The sequence below is a fragment of the Podarcis tiliguerta genome (assembly GCF_965153285.1).
Source record: "Podarcis tiliguerta genome assembly, chromosome: 17".
NCBI classification, from domain to species: Eukaryota; Metazoa; Chordata; class Lepidosauria; order Squamata; family Lacertidae; genus Podarcis; species Podarcis tiliguerta.
The window spans coordinates 36478432-36499789 of record NC_139550.1 but is presented as its reverse complement, the minus strand read 5'-3'; the positions used below and the strand labels follow the sequence as shown (position 1 = coordinate 36499789).

The 21358-nt window shown below is 47.1% G+C and overlaps 2 protein-coding genes across 10 annotated transcripts in view; both read right to left on the bottom strand.

Moving 5' to 3' along the window:
- The window catches only part of LOC310667408 (semaphorin-3F-like), a 32577-nt gene extending 31747 nt beyond the window's left edge, over positions 1-830 (bottom strand). For 2 of the 8 annotated variants that reach the window (XM_083419693.1, XM_083419694.1), the window contains exon 1: positions 673-830. In XM_083419693.1, coding sequence (XP_083275819.1) covers positions 673-815 — 143 coding nt within the window. In that variant the 5' untranslated portion in view covers positions 816-830. The other 6 variants (XM_083419695.1, XM_083419699.1, XM_083419697.1 and 3 more) reach the window with 4 other exon arrangements.
- Positions 831-6077: 5247 nt separating this feature from the next.
- LOC310667354 (uncharacterized protein) lies at positions 6078-20776 on the bottom strand. 2 transcript variants are annotated; one of them, XM_083419514.1, is made up of 13 exons: positions 20574-20776; positions 19590-19761; positions 19157-19401; positions 18558-18694; positions 15382-17080; positions 15006-15174; positions 12777-13027; positions 11921-12051; positions 10703-10940; positions 10349-10484; positions 8349-8596; positions 7068-7204; positions 6078-6975 (listed from the first exon to the last, which is right to left on the bottom strand). In XM_083419514.1, the coding sequence occupies exons 1-13, from the start codon at positions 20632-20634 to the stop codon at positions 6706-6708; spliced, it is 3894 nt and encodes a 1297-aa protein (XP_083275640.1). In that variant the 5' UTR covers positions 20635-20776; the 3' UTR covers positions 6078-6705. The 2 variants fall into 2 exon arrangements, with proteins under 2 accessions (XP_083275640.1, XP_083275641.1); XM_083419515.1 differs by having other exon boundaries at positions 19683-19761.
- Between the last annotated feature and the right edge of the window lie 582 nt (positions 20777-21358).

Here is a 21358-nt window from a genome sequence, read left to right as displayed (position 1 = left end):
CCAGAGCGGCAGAGCCGCCTCTCCCGAGACAGGCGGGACGCCTTAACCCCTTCGCTGCTCCCGGAGCCGAAGAGGGAAGCGCTGCCGAGGAGGGCGGGCGGGCGGGGTGGCGCCCCCTCCTTCCCCGAGCAGATGGGCGGGGGGTGGGGAAGACCTTCCCCAGCTGGGGGTCTCAGCCCTGCGCCCGTGTTTTTGATGCCTCCTTGCCTTCTATGGGGCGCTCCTCCAAATCTGCCCCATAGCCTTTGGGTGGTAGTGGGGGGGGGGAGGGGAGAGAATCTGGCTCCAGGAGCAAAGTCCGGAGTCCGGAGGAGCTGAGAGAGGCCTTTTACCTGCGCCCGGACTGTGTGTCACAACAGCCCCCTCTCGTGCCAGGCGGGCCCAGGAGGCTCCGGGGCGCGCTCCTCCTCGGGAGCGCTTTGCATCCTGCCAGCCGCACCTTTGGCCTCTCCCCAGCGAGGAGGAGGGCGGCACCTGCGGGAGGCCAGGAGAGGGGGGTCCCTGGCAGCGGAGCCGGAGAAGGCGGGGTGCGAGGTGCTGGAAGGAGCCCGGGGCAGATCCGGCTGGAGGAGGAGAGGCGAGAAAGACGCCTTGACAGGTGGGCAGGACACCCCCCCCCCTCCAGAATCCAGCTCTTTCCCACCAGCGCACCCTTCGCGCCGGGCGACCCACCTGATCGAGCTCCTCTTAAAAGACAGGATGGCGCCAGGCTTACTTTGGCATCCAGCGGAGATGGGATGGGGCAGCTCTTGCACAACAACAGAGCCCAGGATGTAGCTTCCAGGAGTGCAGCTCACAGGAGCAGCGCGGCACATCTCTTGCCTCCTTCAATGGGCGCAGAATCGAAGAAAGTCTCTTTCTCCAACCTCCCCCCCCCCCCCCATGCATCTCTACTCTTTATGACCCAGTGGGTTTTGAGAAAGTGGGGCTGTCAGGAAAGGTCTGAGCCCCCAGAGCACCGCAGGGCTGACTCACCGCATTTTGAAGTTAGCGAAATAATATACTTTATTGTTCAATGTTTGACTGCCCAGTAAGACCATTTAGGGTGGCCCAAACATACCACTGTTCTGAGGTTGCTTTTCTGAGCTTTGGACCACATCTTACATACAAGGCATAGCGAGCCCAAGATCCAGCCCTGAAAGTTTGCTCTAATGATGCCTCCAGGGTCATCTCTGGTGAGGCTGTTGCATCTTTTCCTTTGCTACAGTACAGGAGAAACATTGAACTCTAAACGAAAGACCCCCAAAGGCAAAGGCCTGTAAATGTAGTCAACCACAGGCAGTACAAAACTATGTAAAAAACATGAGTCAGTGAACTGTAAAAGAAACACAGCACACATGATTTATACCAAATATGGTCTTGTGTTGTGCAGGGATGGGGAACGGGTGGCCCCCCCCAGATGTTGGTGAACCATCACTCCCACCACCTCTGATTATTACCTGTCTGAGGCTGATGGGAGATGGCGTCTCACTCTGACAACATCGAGGACCACAGATTCCCATTATATTTTCACAAAGTGTGTCATTGTGAACCTTGGTCTAGGACAGTGCAAAAGGGAGGCCTAGCAGCTTGCTCATTGCATTAGCCTATTGATGAGGATGCATAATTTAAACATTGCACATCACATTGTCATGTAATAATACTTTATTGAGCTAATACTTAGAGAGTACTGATTTATTGGGTACCAGATAGTGCCCATGAACATGAGCCTTCTAGATTGAATTGATTGACCAATATGAGTCATGTAGTTCTTCAGTTTGGGTGCAACCTTCCAGCCCATGTGAATGCATATTGTTGTTGTTGTTAGCATTTTGTGTTTTTATGTTGTAAACTGCCCTGTGATCTTTGGATAAAGTGTGGTATTTAAATTTGGATGAAATGTGGTATATAAATTTAAGTAATTAATAGGGAAGAGCCATAATTCAGTGGCAGAGCACACTGGTCCCAACTTTAACCTCTGGTTAAAATTATTCAGATGATAGGAAAGAACACTTTCTGCCTGAGACCTGGTGAGCTGCTTCCAGTCAGAGGAAGAAAGCAATACTGGGATTGATGGATAAACAGTCCTAGTATATATATAACAGGTTCATTTTTTGAGAGACTCTGTAGATCAGTGCTGGAACACAGATTAAATTCTTGGCATCTTCAGCAGCAGGTCTGGGAAAGACCCCTTTGAGATCCTGGAAATCTGATGCCAGTCACCGCAAAACAATACTGAGCGATATGGACCAGAGGTCTGACTCAGTCTAAAGCAGCTTCCGATGTTCTTCATACGACCTTCTCCCCAGGAAGGCTCAGTATAAACTGACCTTGAGAAGGGGAAAAAAAATACTCTGTTCAAAGGCACAGGAAGCCAACACCCTTCTTGTATTAAGAAAATATCACGCCAGAAGATAATATTTGTGAGTGATTATAGTTGTGCATTGTATGTTTGGAAGGATTTCAAATGTCTTGTGTACATTGGGCTTCTGAATGACCATTCTCACCACCTTCCTTCCTTCTGCTTAAGCCTCCTTCTATTTCAAAACACAAATGTAAAAAAAACAGAATCAGGGCAGGTGGGAAAGGCAAAGAAAGATGGGAACATGCTCACTTATAAGGTTGCCCTTCAAAAATAAAAATGGAAAAACAGTACTGCACAGAGTTGGGAAAATCCAATTCCCTCCCCTGTGCTAAAGAGTTCCCCTCCCCCACCCCATGCCCAGATTTCCCAGACTAGTGCAAATGCCTCTTTTCATGCTACAGCCTTATTGTTAGGAATTGCTGCCCAAGCATGAGCTATTCCTGTCCCCCTCCCCATCCTGTGTGCATGCCACACACAGCAGGAATGGTTCCCACGGTTCCTGGTCATCCCCCCCCCCAACCTCATGGAAGGGGGCTGCAGGGGAGGGCATCACTAAAGGGAGAGGGAAGAGGATGTGTTGATAGAGATGAGAGAGAAATGAGCCTGATTAGGGGAGGAGGGTTTGATTATTCCCACTGCCAGCAGGTGCCGGCGGAAGGAGTTCCATGGGGATGGGGGTGCCTAGCAACACTCTCTGAAGCGCAAACTGGGCGGAGGCAGATGGGACCTGAAAAACCAGCCAAGGAATGGGGGGAACCTACACACCCCCTAGAGGAGTTTAGGTCCCAGGTCAAATTCTTTGGGCCAGGAAATCTATTGCAATCCACAACAGAGGCAAATCCCAGAGAAAAAAACAACTTGGGCATCCATTCTCGCCCTTCATAGAAGCACTCTCCAAGCTTCACTTTCGACCCTTGCAGGTAAATTTGCAAGGGAGTTGAGCCTGTTATTGGAAAAGCCAGAAAGAGACTTCTAGACCTTGTCTACATTGCGTTCAGGCTAACCGTTATGTGGGCCAAATACAGATCTACACTGAAGGTTTCCTCACTATCCCAAGACTGTGGTCTGGAAGAGAATAGAGGTGAAGTTGAAAACCTGTAAATGTAGAAGGTCTCTGATGAGATTTTATAGATTCTCTCTCAGCTATATCTATACTTAAAGTATATATAAAGCACATGATTTCCTTCAAAGAATCTTGGGAAATGTAGTTTGTTAAGGGTGTTTGGGGATAAATTCTTCAGGGATAGACATGTGCTTTAAATGTTTGGTGTGGGTGTGACTTTTGTCTTTAACGTCTGGCTGAATCGCCCAGTTAATTATACTGTGAAGGCAACCCTTGACACAGTGGATCTGGTGGAGTTAGGGCAGAGGCCAGGACTGAGAATCAGAACTCCTGGATTCTGTCACTTGCACACTCCAAATATGGTAGCTATGCCTAATGTATGCAGAAGACACTATTTTGCACCTTTCCTGAGAAGAACTTGGTACATGTTTTTGGCTCCTGCATAAAGTGGAAAGCAGAAGATGAGGGTGTCTGTGAGAACAGGGCACTTCCAGACAGCTGATAATTTTGCAAGTGGGAATCAGCTGCATACTGGGAAATTCAGGCCATGCAGTTAAGATGGATTTGGTGCTCAGGCTTAAAAAATAACAAATAATGAGAGTAAAAGGGAAATACACTGGGAAATGTGGGATAACAATTGCTTAATGGTGATATTCACAACATACATTTTATGCATCATTATACCACTTTAAGGGGATACGGGTGGTGCTGTGGGTTAAACCACAGAGCCTAGGACTTGCCGATCAGAAGGTTGGCGGTTTGAATCCCCGCGACGGGGTGAGCTCCCGTTGCTCGGTCCCTGGTCCTGCCAACCTAGCAGTTCGAAAGCACGTCAAAAGTGCAAGTAGATAAATAGGTACCACTCTGGCGGGAAGGTAAACGGCGTTTCCGTGCGCTGTTCTGGTTTGCCAGAAGTGGCTTAGTCATGCTGGCCACATGACCCGGAAACTGTACGCTGGCTCCCTCAGCCAATAAAGCAAGATGAGCCCCGCAACCCCAGAGTCGGTCACGACTGGACCTAATGGTCAGGGGTCCCTTTATCTTACCACTTTAAGAGCCATGGCTTCTCCCAAAGAATACTGGGAACTGTAGTTTGTTAAGGGTGCTGAGGGTTGTTAGGAGACCCCTTGTCCCCTCACAGAGCTGTTAAACCACTTTGGGAATTGTAGCTCTGTGATGTGAGTAGGGTTTTCAGCACCCTTAACAAACTACAGTGCCCAGGATTCTTTGCAGGAAGTCATGGTTCTTCAAGTGGTCTAACAGAGCTTTAAATTTATGGTGTGGACTTGAACAATTGTATAGATTCCCTGCAAACAAATCAGAATGAATGCTCAGTAAATAGCTGCCATCATAGGAGGTCCCCAGAACCTTTGTGCAAATGAATAATAATGAGTGTTCAATAAGTAGGCTGCCTGCAAGTGACCAAGAACAGCTTGAAGGGCAGGACATAAAAGCTGGAAGTAGGCAAGGTGTGGAGGAGGGAAGAGAACTCAAAATTACATGGCAGTTCAGAGGGGAAGAAGGTAAATCACAGATTCCAGCCCCAAGGGCCTTGGCTGTGGAATGCCAGGTATTCCTCCCCCCCCCCTCCATGTCTGCAGTAATTGTCTGCTTGGCTGTTTCCCTTGCTCTTAACCTACATGCACCACCGCTCCTTCTCTGACCCTGCAAGTGCTCCTGCCACATTTCCCAGTGTCCTTTGGTTCCCCCCTGTCCCTGCCCTTGCTTTAAGGCAATGGTCAGCAACTGACAGCCCCCAAGTCAAATCTAGCCCACAAAAGACTGCCAGCTGATATACAGACCATGGAAGCAACAAGCCATGTTCCAGGTACAGACATACAGATATTTGCTTCCAAACCCCAAACACACACCAACCACTTCCTCACAGCTTATTGCATGCCTCTGTGAGGTTTCTGCCAGAAAAGGGGGAGGGGCTGAAAATGGTTCCTGTGGGGGAATCCTTTGGATGAAAAATGTGGGATAACCAGCCTCATATAGCCAACATGCTTAAGTCTAAGTAATGCATGAAGGGGTTAAATGCCATAGAGTAAGCTGTTCTGCCAGGCTTGGCTAGGGCACTCCCCCTCTCCTTGGGAGGAGGGTAAACAAGCCTATTGTTGTACCTCAGTCTACCTGAGAAGCTAAGCATGTAAAGAGGTCTGAGCCGGTTGCTCTAAGCTCAGACCGCATGGCTCTAACAAGCCACTCTTATGTTCCTATACCAATAATTTAGGAAGTTTCATCACTTTATAACAAAACCAAGTTTTACTGCCTGTGTAACATTTTCTGAATGCCATAGGGGAAAGTGCATTAATCCAACCTTTGAAGAGTTTGCAAGCAAATCATTTTTAACTTACCAAACATGTGGTCTTTTTCTATGCTAACGAAAGAGGGGACTATTTTGGAACTCACAAGGGCATATTTTAAAGGTCTAAGAACCTATATTTCAATGCTTTACTTTGCTGCATGTTTTGTGGTTGTAAATCTCTGCTGGGGTTCTCTCACCAAGAATACTTGCCTAAAACCTGGATAATGGCATCTGGAAAGTGTGTACATACACACACCTCCACCTCCGTATTTTTTCCTTGCCACCAACAAGGAAAAGAAGAACTTGAAGTTTCAGCGCTAGGCCCTATATTGGCCTTGTACTGACTTGAACTCTACAATGTATTTGAGAGAATTTTTTTTAATTGATTCGTAGTTTTAATTATAAGATTATAGTCCAAGTGCTGATATCAGCTATACTTCCCAATTGCAGACACATATTCTATGCGAATACCATGCTTGGGAGAAGTAACAGGAGACTGCACAAATCAGAAGTTATCTGGAGGGTCGACTATGTATTGTATGGAAAATTCTCCAGAACGTCTACCATGGTTTTTCTATCTTTCTCCCTTAAAGTCCTTAGGATGATGCCTTACATATTCTTGAAATATCTCCATCTCATTTTTGTTGCTTGTTCCTTTACTGAAGCAATAGCTGGCGCAGAAGTCCACAGTAGCCTCAAGACTTGTTGCTAGACTCTCACTCCCAGGGACAGGCCTCTAGCTATGGCATTGTCCAGAAAGGTGCGCATCTGGGCCATCCCAGCTGAGACTTGATAGACCACTGCTGGAGGCATCTGTAGCAGCTGCCCTTCACCTGGCAATTTGTTGTGGATATCCCATGATGCCTGAAGAGATGAGGAGAGCGGGGCCACCTCCAGCACGGAAAGTCATGCACCCGGTAATCGACTGCAGAAGCTGAACCGTCCAACGCAGCACCTTCAATAGGAATGAGAACACACTAATATGTGTGTTCAGCCTAACTCTGCCTCCCTAAACAATGACAGGATCAGGAGGAGCATCCAGCTACTTGGTCCACAGGCTGCTGCTGCTCTCCCACGGGGCAGGAAAAATGGGTGCTTCGCTTGTCTGGAGGTTTTTTCTATCCAGTCCACATAGGAGGTGATGCTGGAGGACAGAACAACCATCTGGGATCCCGGAAAGGGCTCACTCATCAAGCCAACCTGGCTCCATGTCATGCTCTTGGCCTCCAAGTGGCACAGCAAGGCTGCACCCTCGCCTACCTGGGAGAAGAAGAAAAGAATGAAGCAAGAATGGCCTATCACAAGGTGTGAAGATGAGTGGTTGGTTGGAGGCTGTTTGGAGAGATACTCACAGCAGCACCAGGCAGGTAGCTAGAGCTATTTCTTACAACACAGTACATGCCTGGATTGACCCCAGGATGTTCCTTGGCACAGTCTGAGGGCATCAGCACCTTGACTTGGTATGCGCTGGAGTCAGCCCCAATTTCACCTGTCAAAAGATGGGTGATTAGCCAGCAAACTGCTTCCAATTCACTTCCCACTTTTGGGAAAGAAAAGTTCCAGAATCCTTCCTCCATCCTATGGCATCCTATGCCCCAAGCTCCACCCTGTCAGAATCCAGCCTTGACTCCCAAAAATCCCCGGACTCTACATTTGTCCATTGAATCACACCATTTTATCCTGAACTAATTTGCCTCAGGAATTGTGCCCTCACCCCACCTCTGCTTCCATCACCACAATAATAATCTAGTTTAGCACCACTGAAAAATCCACCACTTCCCTACACTTTTAGCCATATGCTTTCATCATATCTACACCATAAACGTGGGGCCTAATTGCGAGGGACACATTACCACAGACATATGGTCACCTCCTGCCATTTAACTACAAAAGACATGATATATATCATCATTGCTTTCAGTGTTTTTTCACTGTACTTCATCGGATGATGTTTGCAAGGAAGGATGTGCATGATGATGGCATGTAACATGTCATTTAACAAATGTTACTAGGGAGACACAAGAGGTGCCGTGAGGCAGTGACAGTCAAGAGTTCCTCTCAACATCTTTCTGATACACTTGCACTAATTTAATAGCCATTCCTTCTCCTCAGATAACCCTGGGGATTTTTTGCTCTGTGAGGGATCGCTGAGAAGTCTCAGCACCCTTGCCAAACTACAATGCTCAGGATTCTTTGCAGGCAGCCATGGCCATTGCATAAAGATTGATGGAATATACGGTAGATTTGGAGAGTAGATGTGTCCCTGGTGGGTGTGTCTTCAAGAACTGTCCACTTCCACTCAGCACAGCTGATCCTTACAGTTCACACACAAGCTCTCTCTCTCTCTCTCTCTCTCTCTGTGTGTGTGTGTGTGTGTGTAAGCAAACGCGCGCACACCCACAGAGTAGTTGGGGGCAAAAGCCAGGTTAAGCTCCATTGGCTGCCTGCACAAATCATGCTGCAACTTGATGCAGCGTTACAGGGCTTCCAAATGAATGTACTAAGGGATATTTGATGTTAAGGAACAGAGACTGTTTGAAATAGTCTTGGAGCATACAGCCCTATACAATAGCAAGGTCCCTCTCTCCTCTCCCTCTCCCTCCACCCCACTCCCACCCAGTCTCCTGGCATACCAGATTGCATCATTTGTAGACCCATCACTTTGCAGCTATCCCAGGGCTCCTTTGGGAAGTACGCCATAGCAGCCACATGTTGGTCAAAGGCGATGGGCTTCTGGAGGAGCAGCAGAGCCACGTTGTAGCTGCCAGCGAGACTGTACTGTGCCGTCTCCTCATAAGGGTAAATTGCAGCAACATGGATGCCTCTGGCGTGGCCCTTGGGGTGTGTCAGCCTCACAAAGACAGCTATGTTTGCTGGGTCCCTGCAAACAGTAAAGAGGGGCCTGGAATAACTCTGTTTTGGGTCAAAGGAAAAGCAACAAGGCAAAGGGAATAGTGTAGGCTAGGCCATTAAATGGGGCACTGCCCCACCAACCTCAGTCTGCCCTAAGCCCCTACCCACCTGCCCTCTTAGCTACAACCAGTTCAGGTGATGGCACTGGCCGTCTGCTTCTTCCTCCTCCTCAGTCTCTGTGTTGCCCTTGCAGAACTCCGCAGGGAGCAGGATGGGGACAAAACTAGAATCAGTTGGCGCTGGCTGTTATTGACTCGAACTCTATTGTGGCCTCCCTGCTTACCACCCTACCAGTCATAGAATCATAGAATCATAGAGTTGGAAGAGACCACAAGGGTCATCGAGTCCAACCCCCTGCCAAGCACCAAATGGGCACTAGCCATCACTAACAGGGAATAGTCTCTTGTTCTTCATTTTTTTTGCTCTTGGTAGGACCCATAAGGTCGGCGGTTCAAATCCCCGCAATGACGGGGTGAGCTCCCGTTGCTCAGTCCTAGCTCCTGCTAACCTAGCAGTTTGAAAGCACGTCAAGTGCAAGTAGATAAATAGGTACCACTCTGGCGGGAAGGTAAACGGTGTTTCAGTGTGCTGTTCTGGTTTGCCAGAAGTGGCTTAGTCATGCTGGCCACATGACCTGGAAGCTGTATGCCGGCTCCCTCGGCCAATAAGCAAGATGAGCGCCGCAACCCCAGAGTCAGCCACGACTGGACCTAATGGTCAGGGTCCCTTTACCTTTACCTTTAGGACCCATAATGATGGGACAGGGCAGGCAGCAGGCTCAGCTATGTTTACATAGTTTATTCAAAGTAACAACTCCTTCATAAACTATGGTAGACTTGATGTTGACCTATGTTAAAACTAATCTGGGCCTTTTTCTTGCTTCTGTTCATGTTATCTGAGCTCATTGGTGATGCTGCGGAGTACAGCCATCTCCCTTTCCTGTATGCCCTCTGAGCAGCTATATCCTACAGCAGGGGTCAGAAAACATTTTCAGCAGGGGGCCGGTCCACTGTCCCTCAGACCTTGTGGGGGGCCAGACTATATTTTTGTTGGGGGGGAATGAATACATTCCTATGCCCCACATATAACCCAGAGATGCATTTTAAATAAAAAGACACATTCTACTCATGTAAAAACACACTGATTCCCGGACCATCCAAGGGCTGGATTTAGAAGGCGATTGGGCTGGATCCGGCCCCCGGGCCTTAGTTTGCCTACCCATGTCCTACAGCCTAGGTGAACAAAATAGGTGTGCCTCTTTCACATTCACCCTGTAATGAAATGTCTCCCTACCCTCCCATGTAGCACGGAATGGTTGAATCCAGTGGTACCTCAGGTTACATATGCTTCAGGTTACATACGCTTCAGGTTACAGACTCTGCTAACCCAGAAATATGACCTCGGGTTAAGAACTTTGCTTCAGGATGAGAACAGAAATCGTGCAGCAGTGGCACAGCGGCAGTGGGAGGCCCCATTAGCTAAAATGGTCTTCAGGTTAAGAACAGTTTCAGGTTAAGAACAGACCTCCAGAATGAATTAAGTTCTTAACCCGAGGTACTACTGTATTGATAATGAACTAGAGTCCCCCAAAGGGCATGGGCTCTGATCTCCTAACACAGGGCTAGAGAACCTCTAGCCTGTGGGCCTAAGTTGGCCCGCCATGCTTCTTCCATTTGGCACTGATTCTGAAGGAGGCCACGAGAATGGGGGCATCACTTACGTCTGTTGAACACACTGTGCTGTAGTCAACACCCAGTAGCGGTTCAGAATTGAGCCCCCGCAGCTCTGATTCTCACATGTGGCGATGAGCACTTGCCAGGGCAAGGACAATTGTGCTGAGATCCATGCAGCCAGGGCTGAAGAGGGCAAAGAGGCTGGGTCAGTGTGTGGTGGGGGAGAGGACAATAGCAGAGCAAGGGAGGCTAACTCTAAACAGCAGGAAATGTACATGGAATGCCATTCAGGGTGCTCTGGAAGGCATTGTGGCATCCTAGGTACAGGCCACAGTGACCTGGGGGAGAAGGGACATGTGTTTTGAAGCAGCTCACATGAGAAATTCCAAGCTATCACTCACTCTCTGGTTTCTGTAGCTGCCTAAGATTTTTTGTAGGCCTCAGATGTTTCCAAGGAACTGTGCGATTGTAACGATACCCTGCAAACTTTGTGGTCCTCTCCAGCCAGGGCAGGTAGTGGGGCAGACTGCTGAAGACATAGGGGCGAGAGCAGGCTTCATCAAAACTGCTCAGCACCCCCAGCTGAAGCCAGGCCCCACCCTGGGGGTCAGGGCAGATCAGCGGAGAGCCCACATCACCCTGGATAGGAGGAGGGAGAAGGAAGAGAAAATGAGAAAGAGAAGTAGGTACAAAAGAAACTTCCCAATCATTACACTTTTTCTGTTATGTACTGAAGTTCTCACCCTGGGCCAGCAGGGGGATACTGTAGATAGTTATGCAAATAAGGGATCGAAAGTGACGTTCAGTGATTGGATAGTTTTAGAAAATTGTTACAGTTACATTGTACTGGAGCTCTATATAAGCAGGCTGACTGAACCCTTCAGTTCAGTTCTGTCCTGGCTTGTGAATAAACAAGAGCTGTTTGAAGAATCGCTGTGTCGTCTGATATGTTCACCCACAACTTAACACTTTCAAACAGCAGTTGACCTGCTTTCTGTGGGGCACTTTATGCTAGAGCTGGCTCAGTAGCTGCCTCAAACAGCAGGCGCGCACAAGGCTTTAGCCCTGCAGGTGCCCCACCTGCCCCACTGCTGGCACAGAAATGGTGCTAGTACTGGTGCCGATTTTGGCTGAAATCACATCCGAAATTTTGCAAGACCTTGTGGAGCATGTACCATCTTGTGCAATTTCAGTGATATCTCACCCAAAATTGGTGCTGTTGGCAGCAGGGCAGGTAGAGAAGCAACACTGGTGGCAGCAGGTATGGTAGCGGCAGTGGCAGGGCAAGACGGCACTTCCTGTTTCGACATGCCGCCTCTACTTTATGTAAAACCATGTCACAAGCTAATTTGTAAATACCCATCTACTGGATCCATGATAGCAGTATGAGAGAGACAGAGAGACAGACAGACAGACAGAGAACATGCAATATCTAGGTGCTGTTGTACACCTGAAAGAGCTATGTGTGGCAGGCAGGAATTATGTCTTTTAACCTCTTCAGTTTAACAAATGGGTGAGGAGACTGACTTTTTAAATCCACAGCCAGCTGATATCAGCACCGAGTCAAAAAGCGGTGGAGGTGGGTCATAATGATGATCGACTCCCAAGCTCTCTCTCACCGTGCAGACTCCTTCCGGGCCCATTTGAGCCTTGATACAGAATATGGCGTTGGAGAGCCGCTCCCCAAGCTGGTCGCAGCTGGTGACGCTCAGGATGTCTAAGGGATGTCTCAGCAGCACGGCAGGGCCTCCTACAGCAAGGAGAGAACATATGGGGGTAACACCATCTGCCCTCAAGTTAGGCAGCATAAATCCATCTCCATGCGCTCAGTGATGACCACCAGTAGGGCTCACAAGAGGATGTGGCAGGGCACAGAGATGAGGATCCTTTCACCTTCCAGCTGTTGCCAGACTACAGCTCCCATCATACATGACCTTTGACAATGTTGGCTGAGGCCAGTGGGAGTTGGAGTCCCTTAGCAACTGGAGTACTGCAAGTTCCCCACCCCTATAGTAGGATAAAGAAAGTGAGCAGATGGGAACAGGAGGGCTGAAAGTTGAAGTGGGCAAGAGGAATAAGGAGAAGAGTCCAGACCAGGGCAAAAGAAAAGGAATATTGGGACAGAGAGTGGACAATGGACAGGAGCGTCCATGAAGATGAGTTGTGGAAGGTTGATGTTCCCAGACTTATCTGAAACAACAAGACAGCTCTCTGGCTGCCTGCAAGAGTGATGTGACACTAGCATTATACCTTTCATGCATCATTTCATGAGAGGGCACTGCACAAAACCAGACAGACTTATCTCTCTTGGGTATCTTTTCCAAGCCCCAGCCTGGGGACCCTAACTACTAACTGATATGCAATCTTGCTCATAGAATCACAGAGATTGGAAGAACCAACAAGGTCATTTAAGAGAGCTCCTCCCTGTGCAATTCAGATCACAGTGTACAAGCAGAAAGCAAGTGCACCACTTACCTTCCAGCACAGACCAGCCTGGTAGCCAACAATTTGTGAAGTCACCTATTGCCTTGTCTGAGAGACACACGGGTGCAACAAAGGGACCAAATTCCAGTGGCTCCTCCAGTTGCAAAAGGCCCAGGTTGTGAAGGTCCCTGTGCTCCAACCAGTTTGGGTGTGTCAGAGACTGGCGGGTCTGCACTGAGTACGTTGCCTTGGAGATGTCAACTAGACCAGCCTGCACCAGGGCCAAAGCTTCTGAATTTTTTCTGAAACAGAGATACAGCAACATAATAGTTTCAGCAACTACCCACAACATGTTGCGGAAGCAGGTATCGAGCACTCCATTGTAGACACTGTTGTTATTTGAACTTTTATTATATGAACTGTGAACTTTATACAAAATGCAATCAAATAAAATGTGCTTCTGTGGCCCCATAACACCTGCACAACATGTAAAACAAATGACATATATTTGGGGTGGGAAGGTTATTAATGCTACATAAGGGCTTCCTACTTCAGTAGGCGCAGAATTATGAACACATGTTCCAGTGTGGTGGCTGGGTAACTTTTTAAGGCGCAACTCAGCACAAGTCTGGAAATCACTGGGAAGGATAAAAATGCACACTGTTCTAGCATGCTAGTTAACCACCCTGTGACCCTAGGATGAAGGGCAGTATAAAATAATAATAATAATAATAATAATAATAATACAATAAAATTCAGCATTTTAAAATGGATGCAATACTGGTAGCAAACAGGTGCTTGGGGCAGCAATATATTTTGTAAGAGTGAACGGCAGTAAAACGGTGAATGCAATTCAGTGTATTCATGGGCAAACAACAACAACTTCATTTGACTTATACACTCATGGGCTCCAAAGTGGTGGTGATTGACCAGGAACGAAACCAAGGGGTCGTAGTGGATAGCTTGATGAAGATGTGTGGCAGCTGTGGAAAGGTAAATTCCACTTGAAAATAAAAATGCTGTTATCATAATGCAGTTATTCAAGTCAATTACCTTTGGAATACTGTGTACAGTTCTGGTCACCACAGCTCAAAAAGAGTATTTATCGTAGAGCTGAAAAAGGTTCAGAAATGGGCAACCAAAATGATCAAGGAGATGGAGCAACTTTCCTATCAGGAAAGTTTGCAACATCTGGGGCTTTTTAGTTTAAAGAAAAGATGTGTAAAAGGAGGCATGATAGAAATGTATAAGATTATGGAGGAAGTGGATGGTGTTTCATAACACTAGAACTTTGAGACATCCAGTGAAGCTGAATGTTGAAGGATTCAGGGCAGATAAAAGTACAGTTTTGAGTAAAACCATTGAAATTCATTCCTTATATCTTTAGAGTTTCGGTCTACCACTGCAATTTTATTGATAATATTCTGTTTCCCCCCCTTCTGCAATTGCCATGCCATGTATGGCACCGAAAAATTAATTTTACAGCTTGTTATCAGATGAAGGAGAATATATTAAAAATTGTGTATAGGTGGTACCTGATGCCCATCAAACTCATCAAAATGTACAAAAGGGGCTCTAAACTCTGTTGGATATGCGCAGAGGAGGAAGGATCCCTAGAACACATGTGGTGGCCTTGCAAGCAATCAAAAAATATTGGGAGATGGTCTATGAAGAATTTTAAAAAATGTTTAAATTCACTTCCCACCCCCCCCCCAAAAAAACTCGAAGCCTTCTAGCTAGCCATCATAGGAGAGGAGCTACCAAAAAAGATGCGTAACTTATTTTTATACGCCACGGTTGCTACAAGAATTGTGTATGCAAAGATTTGGAAAGACAAAGCTATTCCAACAGAAGAGCAATTGTTCGATAAACTGACAGTTTGCAGAATTAGCAAGCATGGCTTCTAAAATAAGGGATTGTGATGAAGGGAGGACAAGGGCTGAGTGGGAATATTTCAGAGAGTACCTAAAAAGAAATGATATTACAACTAGCCTGCAAGCAACCGTTTGAACAACAGTAAAATAAAACGAAGGAATTGGTAGAATTAAAATAAGGTGTAGAAAACAACGGAAATGCAGTAAACTAAGATTATGTTAATGTCACTGAAGGTTAGGTTGGGAAGTCTGCAAAAAATAGTATAAGGTAAAATGTGTATGGTGTACTGTAAAATTGAAAATGCAGAGAGAGAGAGAGAGAGAGAGAGAGAGAGAGAGAGAGAGAGAGAGACCAAGACAATGCACCCATCTTGAACTAGATCAACCTGAATAACAGGATACTTACATAAGGTTGGCACAGTTGGCTGAGGTTAAAACCCACCAGGGGTTGAGAATGGAGCCAGCACAGAAATGCTGGATGGGCAGCTTGAGAGCAACAACCCAGGGAAATTCCCCCAACTCAGCCTCAGAGCAGCTTGGGCATTTGGGCACAAAACCAGGCCGCAGCCCACATCCTGAAGGGAAAGACCAACATATTAGAAATGAATTTGCTTGCCTTCAGTTCTCAGATTATCTAACAGAAGTCTGAAGTAATATTATCCAGCACAGTCTATTTCCCGACAGAATGATGGGGGAGCAACTGGTGGCACACACAGAACCAGTTCCTCAGATCTCCCCATTATTATTATTATTTTTCGGGGGTGGGGAGTACATGCACTCACCAAATTTGCGATCCGTAAGAACTGCCATCTTGTTAAGTTGGTAGGTATGGGAGTTGGCATCCCATGCCAGTCCCATCTCACACTGTTTCAGCGTCACCTGTACAGGGAGTTGCAAGTTGGGCATTATGGTTACACTAGGTGGGGCAAGTAATGCTAGGGAAGGGCCAGGAGATGGGCCTTCCTCGCGTTTACTCTTGGGGAACTGTGGCCTAGCTACAACAATATGAACAGGAGCACCTTGGTTGATATAAGTGTCTGGTATGGATGCTACGGCTGTTGAAGGAGGCGTTTGTGGCTGTGAAGTGGTAGCAGGTATTATTATTATATGTGGTTGTACAACAGCAGACATTTCTGTTGAGTGTATTGTGGATGTTACAGATATTTGGTTGGTTGTAGAGGATGTTGTGGACGACTGCCCTGTTGTTGTGGACGACTGCCCTGTTGTTGTGGACGACTGCCCTGATGTTGTGGACGAATGCCCTGTTGTTGTGGACAACTGCCCTGCTGTTGTGGACGACTGCCCTGTTGTTGTGGACAACTGCCCTGATGTTGTGGACGACTGCCCTGATGTTGTGGATGACTGCCCTGTTGTTGTGGACGACTGCCCTGATGTTGTGGACGACTGCCCTGTTGTTGTGGACGAATGCCCTGTTGTTGTGGACGACTGCCCTGCTGTTGTGGACGACTGCCCTGCTGTTGTGGACGACTGCCCTGCTGTTGTGGACGACTGCCCTGTTGTTGTGGACGACTGCTCTGCTGTTGTGGATGAATGCCCTGTTGTTGTGGACGACTGCCCTGCTGTTGTGGACGACTGTCCTGCTGTTGTGGACGACTGCCCTGTTGTTGTGGACGAATGCCCTGTTGTTGTGGACGACTTCTGCATTGTTGTGGATTTTAGTGCTATTGTAGATGTTGCAGAAGATAGATGTTCAAGTGTGGAAGACACTACAGAAGATGTTTCTCTGGCCATTGTAGATGTCTGTCCAGTTGTTGAAGATGATAAAAATGGGGAGTGTCTGGTAGTTGTAAGTGTTACATGGGGTGTTGTGATATTGGGGAGGGACTGTGTTGTTGTGGATGTTTTCTGAATTGTTGTGGATGTTGTAAATTTTACATTATTATCTGCTGAAACTATTGTGACTACTGACTGTAGTCTGTTGAGTGCAGATGCAGAGTGCACTGAAGTTGTAGGTATTACAGTCAATGGTTTTGTAGCTTCTGGCAATGAGAGTTCATTTGTAAAGGTAGAATCCAACAGTGGGGGGTTGGTTGCCACTTCTGATGGTTCTTCTGTTACTTCTGATGGTTCAACAGGTCCAACTGCTTCAGATTCTTGTTCTACAATTGGGGGTGTTATAGACGCTTGTGGGACTTGTGTGGTTGTTTGTGCTTTTGATGTGAATACTACGCCTGTTGGGAATGTTACAGATTCTCCAGCTGTTGAAGATAATTTTCCTCCTGTTTCAGACAGAGCATATAATGGTGTGATTGCTGGGGGAGACAATTCACCATTCGTGGTCTTGCTATCTTTCAGTTGTGGACCAAGTGCCCCTTCTTGACTCAGCCACTTCAAATGGGATAAAATCTGAGAAGCCAGGATAGGAGCTGTGCAGTCGTGTAAGCTCTGGGACACAACACCCATCACCTCCCAGTGCCCGCTGCCAGGGTCACGACAAATCACAGGACTGCCTACAGACACCTGTAGCAGAAAAGAGAGCATGATAATCAGATATGGAATGAGACAACTAAAGCAGATGATAAAAAAGGGTCTGTGCCACTAAAAGCAGTAAGAAAGGCTGCCTCTTGGGAAGCATAGGAGCTCAGTAGTTTTTTTCCCCCAGCTCCTCAGCTATGCTGCAGTTGGCATGAAGAGGCAATTATTTTGTTTGATTGTGCTGTTTCCTGTCTGCACCAGCAGGTGAAACATGACAGGATGTGTCCAGAATGAAGAAAAGGTGTCCCTGTCATCCCCGCCCTTCATTTCTCCTACATAACTATTTGTGCTTTCTGGTAATGTTTGTTGGTGTCCTATACACTTGTTCACACTTAAAAAAAAATCCCATTGGAATTCTGGTATTTCCAAACCTGGGCCAATCTTCCCTTCCCCTCTGCTGACTATAGTTCCTTTCTAATCACATTGGTCCTATCAAATAGCATAAGACTACATCTAACTTCCCACATATACAAAATGTTGACCAGAAAAGGGAAGTATAGGATGGACACCCACTAGAGAACTGAGGAGGTAGAGTTGGTTTGTAATACAGAATCGCAATTTGCTGGCCGTTGCTGAAGTATGAGGGAAGTGCTACCCTTCTCATATGGCGCTGCCTTTTTGAATTTTGAACAAGGACCCCAAAATGCAAAGAGATATGACAACAATAGCATTGTGTGAAGTGCTCTGTCCTGATACCCCATTTGCTAGAGAAAAGGCACCTGGCAAGGGATCCAGGAAGAGAAGAAATGTTAGCCATGCTTAAGCTCCTGGGTTGTTCTGGAGACAGGTTGCTTTGTACAAGAGGCTTCTTCTCTGTACAAAGTACCCTTTCTACCTGTTTCCCATGGCCAAGGTTCCCTTTTGTGAGCCTTATGTGTACAACATGAAGTCAGAGAGATACAGACACATGCTGTGCACCCTATTATCTGGTCTCCCTGTGTGGGATTTATATACAAATGGTAATGAGCTGTGATGGGTTGATGAGTGAGTCACCCCATATCCACCCCATTACCAGAAAGCACCCCATATACTCTGTTGTGGAGATGTGGTCTGGACAAAAAATTATGTGCAAGTGGCCATTGTTCAATCCCTCCTCCCCAACGTGATCAATGGGAAGGATTTTTTGTGGCCAGGTCTAGCTCCTGCCAACCTAGCAGTTCGAAAGCATGTCAAAGTGCAAGTAGGTACCGCTCTGGCGGGAAGGTAAAGGGCATTTCTGTGCGCTACTCTGGTTTCGCCAGAAGCGGCTTAGTCATGCTGGCCACATGACCCAGAAAAACTGTCTGCAGACAAACGTCGGCTCCCTCGGCCAGTAAAGCGAGATGAGCGCCGCAACACCAGAGTCGTTCGTGACTGGACTTAACTGTCAGGGGTCCTTTACCTTTACTAGGGTTGGTGTAAAGTGTGTTTGTGTGTGTGTCCATTCACACAATCGACCCTGAATCCATTCATAAGGGATTACCATGCAGTTTCTGTCATTAGACGCCTCTCTTGAAACACACAAGTTCCATGATTTGCCTACGTCAGGCCATTGCTTGGCACATTCCGATGTCACCAAAGTATGCACAATGATCTCTTTCATTGACCATCTGAAGGAGCCTGTGAAGAAGGAGAGATGACTATAAACTGCAAGGCCTGTTAGCCTAACTCCAGGGATCCACTCCAGCACTCATCAGTCTCTGTGCTGTGCGTGTGTTTGCATGCGTTTTTTAAAAAAATCAAATTCTCCTACATAGCCTTCTCTAACTTCTAAGCCTTCGCTGACCATATTTTTTCTAATATTTCCATAGCCCTAAGATATATAATTTATATAATTATATAATAATATAATTATACAATAATATAATTGAGTAATAATCACCCCAACACTCTCAATATATTAAACTATGTGCCAAATACACATTAGTTGAGTATAGTGGTTCTAACAGATGTGACACATACACTTAGTCTTTTTAAATAACTTGCAGACTTATTAGTACCTATGACTTTGACTCTGGGCTGTGGTCACCTTCCCCACTAGCACAACCCCCTCAGACCTTGACAGGGCACCTCCAAACTCACCGCCGTGTCTCCGCTCAATAATCCTACATTCCTCTTGTGTGTCATAGGGTTTTTCTTTCCGAATGACACAAGCTGGCCATATGTCTGGTTTCCTTAAATCAACTGGCTGGCCAAGCAGAATGAGTCCCAGGTCATTGTTGGGTGGTGCATCCCAAGAGCTGAAACCCCGGTGTGAAATGAACTGGCTCACTGTCTTGGTGCTGAAACGTCCGTGAGCGCCAGTGAATTCTACATTGCTCGGCTGCCTGCAAGGCAAACATGGAAGGTCATTTAATAATCAACCATAGCCATCAGATCCTGAATGGCGAGACCTTACTCCACAACAGCCTGTTCATTGTTCAGGCACTCTATTTCATTTCAGAACCAACCATCTTAGGACGAGAGCTAGCACTCCATCAGGAGAAAAGCACTTCCAATCTCTCACATTACTCACATCAGTAGGAAGCAGTTGGCTGCTGTCAGGACCCACCAGCTGCTCAGGACAACTCCTTGGCACCTTTTGCCATTGCCAAATATGTTCACTAACCATGGTGCTTCCAGGGCTTCTCTCTCTTCTGGGGAGGGAGACTTGTCCCAATTCGTCCAGGGATGTCGGATGGTACAGACTACAGAGGAACAGTAGAATATTGTAGGATCTCCCATTCCCTGCATCTTGTCTGTGGTACAATGTGTAATATATACTTTAGTTGGGGCTTTGGATATTGAGCTGTGGTTAACCCCAATGGACCCGGGTGGTGCTGTGGGTAAAACCTCAGCGCCTAGGACTTGCCGATCGCATGGTCGGCAGTTCGAATCCCCGCGGCGGGGTGCACTCCCGTTGTTCGGTCCCAGCGCCTGCCAACCTAGCAGTTCAAAAGCACCCCCAGGTGCAAGTAGATAAATGGGGACCGCTTACTAGCGGGAAGGTAAACGGCGTTTCCGTGCGCTGCACTGGCTCGCCAGAGCAGCTTCGTCACGCTGGCCACGTGACCCGGAAGTGTCTGCGGACAGCACTGGCTCCCGGCATTTAGAGTGAGATGAGCGCACAACCCTAGAGTCTGTCAAGACTGGCCCGTACGGGCAGGGGTACCTTTACCTTTGCCTTTTAACCCCAATGGAGGAGTCTTTGATGGCTCACCAACACTCCAGGCCAGTTCTAGAGTTAACCTCTAATGTAAACCAGTATTGCACACCCTCCCTCAATATGGTACAGGTTAGTCAAATGATTGTGCAAATGAACGCCACATGGGACCTTTTCTTTTTTAAAAAATAAGCTTTATACATAGTTCATTGTCAGGGGCTAATGTTCTGTACTTGAAACCTCCCATTCAGTTATACCACTTAATCCTAAAGAGTTTCTGGGTTGCACAAGCCTTTTGGCTTCCCATAAAATGGGGAACAGAACTCAAGTGTGCTAGCTCTGACTGTGGTCACTTACAGGTGGTGGAGGAGGACAAAAACAACTGGGAAAGGGCAGAGAGCCCAAGGAGAAGCTCCATCCTTCCTCTCTATGGCAGAGGGAGGCTTTGGGATCATAAAGGTGCTTCATAGGGAAGATGAGAAGAGGTAGTGAAATCCACAGGCCCCACTGAGGCAGGGAGTCAGCACATGGGGTGTCTGGGATGGAACATTTAAGCTCACAAAAGACTCACCTGTGACATCAACTCCATAGAACTCCTGAGAACTGCTTTGAATTCTAGCATGCCTTAAGACTCTACTTCAGTGTTCCTGTACCTTTTCTGATCCTTGAATGTTCTCTTTCAAAGATGCTGCTGTTCCCAGCACTGGCTGGAGCTGATGGGAGCTGGAATCCAAGAAACATAAGAACATGGGGAAAGCCTGCTGGACCTGGCTCACCTAGTCCAAGCAACCTGTTCTCACAGTGGGCAACCAGAAACATATGGGAAGCGCCAAAACAGGACCTGAGTGTAACAGCACTCTACCCATTTGTGATTCCCAGACATTGGAATTTAGCAGGGGGAATTTAACATGTGGAGGACCACAGGTTTCCCAACTGTGACCTGTATGTTAAAACAGAACTGTTGTGCAATTATGAACAGGGCAGTAGTTTGAAATTAGGGATACTAATTATGTTTATGACACTGTTACACTCTAGAATACGATGCATTTAAAATAAGGGTCCTCTGAGCCTTGTAAATAAAGCCACAGGTGTTACCAATCACCTGCAAAAAATGTTTACTAGCCTACTGGGAGGCAGACAGG

Coding starts and splice junctions, on each gene's coding strand:
- LOC310667354 (XM_083419514.1), bottom strand. CDS start 20,634: ATGGAGCTTCTCCTTGGGCTCTCTGCCCTTTCCCAGTTGTTTTTGTCC. Junction 19,762..20,573: donor TTTGTCCTCCTCCACCACCT/GTAAGTGACCAC, acceptor GTTCCTCTGTAG/TCTGTACCATCCGACATCCC. Junction 8,597..10,348: donor GCACAGTGTGTTCAACAGAC/GTAAGTGATGCC, acceptor TACTGTTTGCAG/GGACCCAGCAAACATAGCTG.